Source organism: Carya illinoinensis, chromosome 5, assembly GCF_018687715.1.
Source record: "Carya illinoinensis cultivar Pawnee chromosome 5, C.illinoinensisPawnee_v1, whole genome shotgun sequence".
Lineage (NCBI taxonomy): Eukaryota > Viridiplantae > Streptophyta > Magnoliopsida > Fagales > Juglandaceae > Carya > Carya illinoinensis.
This window is the reverse complement of record NC_056756.1, coordinates 1,066,355-1,076,999: the sequence shown is the minus strand read 5'-3', so window position 1 is coordinate 1,076,999 and position 10,645 is coordinate 1,066,355. Positions and strand designations below refer to the sequence as shown.

The following is a 10,645-nucleotide window of genomic DNA, read 5'->3' as shown; positions in this document are numbered from 1 at the left end:
TACGGTCTAGTACGAAAAATATAAACGAATATATAATTTTATTAATAATCATTTCTTTCACTATTAAATAAACAAAATTAAAGAGCTCCATTTACATTATTCAGTTCTATTACTTCTACACATGGTAAGAGTACGTCATATCTACAGTCCGAATGGGTACTCCTCTTGCAGTCCTACATGCGCGTTTATGTGTAATGACCAAAATATCTTTAACTCAATTTTCGGACAAAATGAGTGGTATCTGAAATCTTGAAAATGTAAATAGTCGAAACAAACTTTCATTCAAATATTCTAATTACAAAAACATTATATAAAAATAAATTTATAAAATAATATAATACGTTAAATTATTAAATTATTTTTATTATAAAATAAATTTAATAAATTATAAAAATTACATTAATTTATAAATTTAATTTTATATAATCTATTTATATAGAGTACTTCTCTTCATATTATTCTTATTTTTTAAAAATTTATATATATATAATTTGATATAATATGTTAAAATTATTTTTATCAAACGTAACAATATACAATAACTTGTAAAATTACGTTTATATAATTCCTGTCTGTAGTCAGAAATTTCTACATATATTAGTCAGACGATCACCGAGAAAAACAAAATAAATCCTCGACTATCAGACACCAGCTACTGTAGAGTATTAATGCTCATTAAAAATTCGCGTGCTGTGGTCAACAACTCGCAATCCAAGAAAAATTCTACTTTTCATTTAAAATTTTATTTATCTTTCTCTCGTATCATAAATAAATATGTAATCTATTATTTTTATTTTTTATTTAAATATATATTATTAAATAAATATATATTTAAATTAAATGACAAAATTGATAAAAAAAAAAATAATAATAATAGGTGATATGAGGACAATGATTAACATTTTTCAATAATAAACTAGCTATTAGTAAGGTATGGTGACTTTCATATGGATAAGGCTTAATCCATATATGAAAGAATCGAAAGCTATCACCGATTCTTTATTTGTTTTTTTATTATTATTATTGTTTAGTAATTAAAAAAGTATTTTTAAATAATGTTATAAATATTTAAAAAAAATTAAACAAATTTACTTTATTCGATGGCGAGCTTCTGTGGAATCCATTTGTGGACGACTGAGCAGCATCCTTTGCATGTATACATCTCAATTGCTGTAACGTACGTACCTCTCTAACGTTGGTCACGTGAATAACTAACTAACCTAGTATGCAGGCATCCTATCAATTACATCGAGACTTGCCAGTGTCAACTGTAATCCAAACAAAAAATGAGCATTGAGTATCTCTACAGGATATTGATTAATCTTATTTGTTTGAGTTGCTTTCTATGAATTTGGCATGATTTTTATTGCCTGCATTCGAACTCAAATATAGATTATTTTTAATCTATTCATATTTGGATTCGTATTTCAGTCTTCTTCTTTTTTTTTAATTAGCGATAATTGCTGTACTAAATAGATATTCCCTCTGATTTTGATTCATTACAAAAGAAAAGGGACATTAAAAAAACGTACAGGCTATTGCTCAGATTTGAAGGAGGCAGTGTATTCGTTGTGCTACCTTGAATGAGTGGTGAGAATGGGCGAGCCACATCAAGATCTCTGGGGAAACGCGAGGCGGAGCCTTGTTCCGTCTAGTTCCAACTAGCTAAATAATTAATACAAGAAGACAGTTCGATAATGAAGGTCACGAAACTGGACCACTTACACAAGAATAATCCACACTAAAGAACAGAAATCACAAACTTTGTTACGTAAACTTATGAAATACGTAATTATTGTATAATTTTTTAAAAAAAATAATAAAATTTATAATTAAAAAAATATTAATTTTTATAATGTTGTATTTATTCTATATATTTAAATAAACTTATATAATACTTATATACTGACCTTTAACTCAATATAATCATTATAACATTCATAAATTTTGTGGTTGATGGCGTTATGATCGTGAAAGCCGCAATTTGTCTTGTTAATCGCGTAATAAGCCATGTGATTCAGCTGGGCAGCCTCTGTGCTATTCGTTTTATGTGGTTCCGCTATCACCTAATCTATCCTTAATACCTTATCTTTCTGGATTGATTATTTTTCAATTAATAATGGTATTTATATAATAAAAAACAAACAAAACCATTATTTAAAATGAATAATAAAGAATGTAATATTATTTAAAAAAATATTATTCTTATAAGTAGATATATAAGATATAAATAATATTATATATAATCATTTTTATATATTTTTTATACATTTTATTAATATGATTGACTGTATTAATTTTTTTAATACCCAATTAATTATATTAATAAAATATATAAAAAATAACTACGTATAAAAATTTTAATAAATATGATTCGTATTATTAATTTAATACAATTTGACAAGACAAACTTTTTCTCTTTTTAAAGTTTATTTTAAAAATCAAATCACGTAATATATCAGAATATGTGTCTTTTATATTGGCTTTTATTTAAAATATAATTAAAAAAATGTGTATTTGAAAAGATAACGACATAATTTTAGCTAACTTCAAAGTTAAAATATTATTCCACAATACAATGTCAAAGTAAAGACTTGGATGGTGAAAATCAAATACTGAAAAGAGCAGGAAAAAAAAGTAAGGGCTTGTTTAAAAAATGAGTTGAGATGAGAATTTTATAAATAATAATTAGATAATTTATAAATAGTATTGAGATAATTTAAATTAAGTATTTTTAATTTTAAAAAATGGTACAGAAAAAGTTGAATAAAAAATGTTATAAAGTTAAAATATTATTTTTGTTTCAAAATTTAAAAAAAAAATGAATTATTTTTTATTTTTTATTTTAAAGTTTGAAAAAATTGTAATAATTAGTTTAAAAAAATTGTAATAATTAGTTTAAAAATTTTGTATTTGAATGATGTTTGGAAAAGAGATGGGAGGATATGTGAATTTTGAGATGAGATATATTTTCAAACAAGCCCTAAATGATTTATTTAAAATTTGAGAAATGATGCTTGTAGTTGTGAGTGCAATAACTTTTAAAAAAGTAAATAAATACTATAACCACGTAAAAAAATAATTTTTTAATAGTGAATCTCACTAATTTTTAAAATGATTATACAGCGCTTGCGTACTCTACGATTACATATAATATTACTTAGTCCCTTTGGGTCTTGGTACCACGAGACCGGCTCAACGAGCAAACAACCAAGGACCCCACTAACAACATTAGTATTGGAATGGTTATGTAACATCCAAGCCAAGCATTAAGTCCAAGCTAGTGGTAAGTTCTTAAAAATTTTTATTTGGATTAATATGTATAAAAAGTTCGCTTGAGTTTAACAAGTAATTTTAGAACTGGCTATGGGCCTAAAATTTATGTGGGGGAGAGTATGAATTATTGGCCTTGATAATTAAATTAAAATCTTTAATAGACCAAGTGGGAATTGGTCCAAAAAAATTATGAGACGCGAGTTGGATTATTTTAGAAGTTGAGTCGAGACTCATTAGCGTTGGTTAAATACTCGACTCATGAAAATACGATTAAACCAAAGAGATTATTTGGATTATGCTAACTAGCCTAACTTATTTATTAATTCCATATACTATCCAAAACGTGGGTCCAAATACCTTGAAATGTGCCTAAAACTCAAGCCGTAAGAACCTAGGATGAGACCCATGCCATGCATGTCTCCCTCCACTAGGGTTTTCAGGAGTAGCTATATATACCACACGTTAGATAAAACAACCGTCTCTTCTCTCATAATAGGGTTGCTGCAAATCTCCATTGTAGTCACACTACCAAACAAGTTGCCAGTCACTTAATGCATCAATATGATCCATCATGATTAAGACAGCCTCACTGCCAAGCTCCTCCACACCACTGCCACCCGGCACTCGCAGCACACCTAGTTGTCGTGAAATTACTATGCAACACCATGCAGCCACCTTTAGACTCTTGATGCACACCACTACCCACCCTTTGTAAAATCACCAAAGCCCTTGTTTCCCCTACACAAAAATAAAGCAACCCAAAGCCATCCAAAACCATTTTGAATGGACATCTCAACCACCAACCATAGAACGTTGAAGTCTAGTGATGTAGATAGCCCTTGCACATCGTCGCCACCTACACAAAAAGTGTCAACGGGCACTACACGCTACTCCAGGTCCACTGCTTTGCTCTTGGTAAGCCACACCCAAAATGCCCCACTGCTCTATGTTCGTCTCTCTCTCTCTCTCTCTTAGTGATCTACCGCCGATCTAGCCACCCTATTGCTGCTTTATTTATGTTATCAATGGTGCTCTCTCTCTCTCTCTCTCTCTCTCTCTCTCTCTCTCTCTCTCTCTCTCTCTCTCTCTCTCTATGTGAATATGTGTAGTTCATAAGGAACTTGTTCTCAGTACTAGTCAAAGAAATTAAGTAGATATTGCTAAATTTGGGAAGTGGTGGTATTTTAGTGTTACGAGAATTTTAGAAAAAGTTAGTTATTTTAATATTTTGGACTTATATATTAAAATGCTTGTTTAATTAGGGATTTAAGTAAGTTACGTTTCTATTTTATAGGTGACAATTAATATTCGTTTGACACAATCGTGGAAAAAAATTTAGAGAAGTTAAAAGGTCGAGCTAAGTAGGATTCCTATATTAGACTTTATATAAAAGAAATGACTGTGGTTAATTTTATGAAGGTCTGCATAATATGTTTTGAAAAGAAAATTGAAAATAACACTAGCCATGTGTTCTGCATTACTCATGAAACTTTGTATAAGAATGAAGTATTTTCTATTATGATTAGTGTAGACATTAGCTTATTTTAGTATTCTATTTTCTGAACTGTGCAAAAAGAGCGAATATGAGAATCTAAAAATTTTTGTGTTGATTAAATGAAGATGTTTTGAATCTGTTTTTGATATAATGAAGATGATATAAATTCATTCAGTATTTTGTTTTGATATGATATGACATCTAAAAAATATTTGGCATAACTTTATAATTCTGTATCTGGTTCTATTATGGTTCTACTTGATTCTATATCTCGTTTTGATTCCATTTCTATTATGTTTTGTTAAGGCCATGCCATGTGTGATAATAGTAGTACACGACCTTACCATGAGTGATAACAGTGGTATAAGACCTTGTCATGGGTAATCATAGTGGAATATAGCCCTGCCACAGGTAAGAATAGTGGAACACATCCCTATCACGGATAATAATAGTGGTATACGATCTTGCCAAGGATGATAATAGTGGTATACGACCATGTCTCAAGTGATAGTAGTGGTTTCTGTTTGAGTGCACACCATTTTTGTGACAGTGATTTATGTTCTACTAGGTTATTCGCAGGTGCACAACCTTAATACGGGGGTTAAATATGGTATTCTATTCTGATATGATACTCTGATATGATAATGATGTTCAGTTATGTTATGCCAAATAATATTTTTGAATAAGAATATTTTTGAATGTTCGCTTTGATAATTTTTTTGATAATATGTTATGAGTATGCATTCTGAAGTTAAAGATGTTTTGTTCTACATTCTAAATTTTGTAAATGCTCATATTATATACTAGTATATGTTATATACTTAATGATTTATTAATAACTCAATCATTGTCTCTACAATATTTTCAAATAATCTTGATTGTTTAGCCAGAAATCAAAAGTAGAGAGCACGAGTAAGATTAGATGATCGTAGATGAATATGTGCAATCGGGTACAAGTCATTATTGAAGAGTCGTATTCAATAGATATATTACTTTATGTTGATTTGAGTATTTGAGACGTGGGTATTTTGAATTTTTATGGTGATTTTAGTTTGTTACGTTGAGGTTTTTCATTGGTGTTTTTGTGGAGGAATGCATATTTGATTTTGAACAAGTGAATTTACATTTTATGGAGTTTTTGGAGTATTTATAATTGTGTTATGAGAAATGATTTTAGGTAACCAAGGGCTTCTCTGAACCTCTCGAGACGTTACAGGTTATCACATTAGTTTAAATTTGGCCTAATATCACACGTGTTACCTTTTGCCTATTTCACTCAAAATCTAATCCCACATTGCATCTTCCATATAAGATTTTAAACTTTATATAATAATTAAATATTATTCATTTTATATTTTTATTCTTTTCTTATGTAATTTACTTCGAAACTAAAAGCTACATGTTGTATCAGCTTTTCTCCTAGTAACCAAATATAGCTTAACCCAAAAATGTATGGTCAACTAAACACAAATTCTCAAACACATTCAATCCAAATTTCACAAATCCACACCCAATCACATTTAACAATAAAAGCGTAAGGCTTTTCACTCATAGGCTATGGTTAATCAATCAAGAAGATCAACCACAAAGTACAATTTGAGATTGATAAAAGTGTATAGAAATAGGTGTCCCAAGCGAGCAATGCGGTTGAGAAGTGACCCCAATAAACTTGCTCGGGAAGACATAGTGGTCGTTCTTGAAGGCGTTGCCGATTTAGACCAGGTGGTACCCCCCCTTCGATAGTCTTCCATCCACTCATCCTTTGACATGTAGTCTCCACTCTCGCTCCCATTCTCTGAAGAACAATATTGTTGCTTCTTGTTCACCCCAATCTCCATTCACTCCCCCCTATCCCCCTTCAAGGTTTGTGATTTTACAATGAATATCTATGGTTTTGGCATTAAGATTTTGGGGTCTTCAGGGTTATGATGGTTTTAGGGCTCGTTTTGCACTTAGTACATCATAATACTGTGAATAGTAATGAAATATTTTGTGAATAGTAATTAAATAAACAGAGTTAAGATAATTTATTAAATTTTGAAAAATGAAATAAACAAGTTAAATAAAAATACGAGTGATGCTATTATAAGGCATCTACTGTACACACCAATTTGATCTAAAAGAATCAAACGATTAAAATTTATATTTTAGATCAAATTATGTTGTGTGGATGATGTGCACATTAGATGTTTTAGAATATGATTGTATAAAAATATTAAAAAATTATTTTAATATTATTTTTATTTTAAAAATTAAAAAAATTGTATTGATTTTTATGTTTAGTTTGAAAGTTTAAGAAAATTGTATTGGGTTTTGTGCTTGGATAATGATTAGTTATGATTATATAAAAAAGTTGAAGATTTTAAATTGAAAAGTATTTTTTGTTTTAGTGATATTTTATAAGAAAATTATGAAAATTTTTAAGAATATTTAAATGTCCAAATAAGCCTTTAGTATAGAATATTCTGGAGAGGGACGATGACAAATGAATGGAAACAAAAAAAAAAAAAAAAAAGGAAATAAGGGGGATCTTTGAGGGAAATCGAGGGAAAGATCTGAAAAAAGTGAGAGGGAATCGAGGGAAGAGCGGGGTGTTGGACGAGACTATGGTTGTGCATTAGATAACGGATAATGGATCTAATCCAACCAATTAAACTAAAAGTGTCAGACTTTCAAATTTTAATCTAACCTATTTAGATAATATAACATATTGTGTCATCTATTTTGATTCATTTAATAATTAATTATAAAGTTCTATTTGGATACAAGAAGTGTTTCATCTCATCTAAATGACCCATTTCACATTTAAGCCTACCATTTCATATTGAAGCCCAGTATAAAAGTCATTTGTAAGTAAGTTCGAACTGAGAGTTCAAGCCCAACATAGATCTACACACTACATGCCACTTTATTCGAAAAGAAGCAAGTCTCATGCATGTACATGATTATCTTGGTTACATAGAGATGATCTAAGTCGATAAACACAACACATGATAAATATCATAGGAAAGTAATCTCTTATGGTGTTGATCTAATCTAACAGAAATTCTCTAACTCCAAAAACGATCTATCTTTGAATTCTGAGTTATTAGAAGAATACACTTTACTAACTTAAGCATCAGAGTGTTCTTAAGGGTATCACACCGGAGTCTTCTTAACATTTGCAAGTGAACGGTTGCACTTGTGGTGGTGGGACACGTCCTTAATATCATCATTACAACTTTTTAAAATTTCAAACAAAATATAATAAACAATTAAACATTTTCAAACTCCAAAATAATAATAATATTAAGAAAATAATATTTTAACAATATTTTATTTAATTTTTAACTTTTATCTCAACTCATTATTCAAACAGAACTTTAAACTCATTTCATATAAATTAGGTGAACTAACACACGTAACTCATTTGACCTTATTAATATAATTTCACATAAAAATTAAAATCTACATTTATTAGTAGTGACAATATCTTAAAAAAATAAGGCTACATACTAACAAAAAATATCAAAAAATTTCAAATTTTAACGTATAATAAAACCAATATTACAAATCTTATAATAACAAATATGATCATAGGTCTAAAATTACAATTCCAATAATAAAAATACAAGCATTCTGAGAAATATTTATATTACAACTTAACAATAAAAAAACTTTAATTTTGAAAATAAGTTGACTTGTTATTAATTCATTTAGAAATTATGTCTTAACAGATTAACCTATTTTGACCAAAACTCGTTAACATCAAACTTAAATTTACTAATTTCGCGTCATGTTTTAATTAAGTTCACGTGTCGTGTCACATATTACCAGCTTTACTGTTGAACGATGGGATTGACTTGGTAAGTTAATATGGGTAATGATACATTTACTACTCTCTTATCACATATTTATTATTCTATAGCATATTTGAATTTTTTTTAATTATTTTATTTTAAGTATTTTTTTAACATCTTTAATCATGAAAAAAATTAAAAAAATATATAATTTCACTATAATCAATTCCTTAATCATCAAGTAATTTTTTTAAAAAAATTTAAAAAATAAAAAAATAATAAAAAAGTAATAGTAGAATAATAAATTTATCATTATTCAATTAATGATTTTCTTCTCTTTTCTATAGCGAACTAAATAGGTCATATCTCTTGTATTACATTTTGTATAATTGGACTTTGCCTATTCTTATTAGTATTACTGTTTATCTAAAAAAAAAATATTTTTTCCGAATCAAGGGCATTTACATCCCAAGCCAAAACCCTAGGGCGAACACAACATACCCCTATAAATACCTTGTTTCGCCCCCATTTATCATTTCACCAAATTAGGGTTTCTGTTTCACAGAAGGAGGGCTCTCTTGCAAAGCAACAATGGCGACCGGTCCTGTAGAGTCGGTGCAATGTTTCGGGCGCAAGAAGACGGCGGTAGCTGTGACCTACTGCAAGCGGGGGCGTGGTCTGATCAAGATCAACGGGTGCCCGATCGAGCTGGTGGAGCCGGAGATCCTGAGGTTCAAGGCCTACGAGCCAATACTCTTGCTTGGAAGGCACCGTTTCGCCGAAGTCGACATGCGGATTCGTGTAAAGGGTGGAGGCCACACTTCCCAGATCTACGCCATCCGCCAGAGCATAGCTAAGGCTCTCGTTGCGTTCTACCAGAAGTATGTGGACGAGCAGAGCAAGAAGGAGATTAAGGATATCCTCGTCAGGTACGACCGGACCTTACTTGTTGCTGATCCGAGACGCTGTGAGCCCAAGAAGTTCGGTGGTCGTGGTGCCAGGGCTAGGTTCCAGAAGTCATACCGTTGACGAATCGAAAACCCCAAATCAAAAGGCAAAGTTCTTATTTTTAGCTGTTTTGAGGTTATCGTTTTGGTATTTAAGGCTTTCATGCTAATGGGTTTTCTAGTATTTTTCTTTTAATTCGTAATTATGGAACTGGCTGTTGGTTGTTGCTTTCGGTTGATTTGAACTTGGAGGTTTTAGATAAAATACATGGAATCCTTTGCTTTAGTACTGTGTTTGGGGCTTTTCTTGCTGCGGAATGTTTACGGTTTTAGTTACGGCTACTTAATTTGCGTTGAAACGCATCGTGGACTCAATTTAGGCTCGCTGACTACCGAGTGTCCTGAGTTCTTGATTGGCTACTGGTTAATGTGTTGATATGTTCTTCTTAGTGCAGTCGTCAAAGTTGGTTGGTGTTTCATTTTGCATTTGATTGTCGGTGAGGGCCCGGACGTTTGTGGGTTTATTTTTCTTAGTTAGTTTGAGTCCTTTCGAAACGAATTTATGATATACCTGATGGAAGTATCAGCAAGTGCATGCTTGATTGTTGCTATTTATTTCAAATTTTCTGATGCATAAAACCTTGATACCGGAAACAATACATGATATTTGACTTGATGAAGTGAGATGCTGCTTAAAATTAAAGCTCGCGGACTGGTGTGCTATTTATTTTTTTCGGTTTCCTTCGAATATTTTGTTAGTATTCTGGTTTAACCTTATGTCAATATTATGCACATGAAGTATAAAAAAGACAAGCCTATCTAGAAGAAGATGAAGGTAGAAGAAAGTCACTTTAAATTGATGGATATCACGATGAAGTATGTTTATAGGGAAGCCAATGCTGTGGCAGATTTCTTTGCTAAAGATGATGCCGGTGGCATTTCCTAAAAGGAAAATGCTTGGTTGCCCTCCAAATTTGTCCCCCAAAAGTGCCCCTAGCTCTTTTTTATTTGTTTAACTGTTTTAAAAAAGTTACCCCTAATGAATTTGTGTGTGTGTGTGTTTTTTAACATTAAAAAAAAAAAAAAAAGCACTGGAGGCACTTTTGGGGGCATATTTGGATGGCAACCTAGCATCACCCTTCTAAAAT

General features: G+C 30.6%; 1 protein-coding gene across 1 annotated transcript; it reads left to right on the top strand.

Moving 5' to 3' along the window:
- The first annotated feature begins 9,074 nt into the window (after positions 1-9,074).
- LOC122310909 (40S ribosomal protein S16) lies at positions 9,075-9,783 on the top strand. Its single transcript, XM_043125157.1, has one exon. The coding sequence runs from the start codon at positions 9,142-9,144 to the stop codon at positions 9,577-9,579; it is 438 nt and encodes a 145-aa protein (XP_042981091.1). The 5' UTR covers positions 9,075-9,141; the 3' UTR covers positions 9,580-9,783.
- The last annotated feature ends 862 nt before the right edge of the window (positions 9,784-10,645 follow it).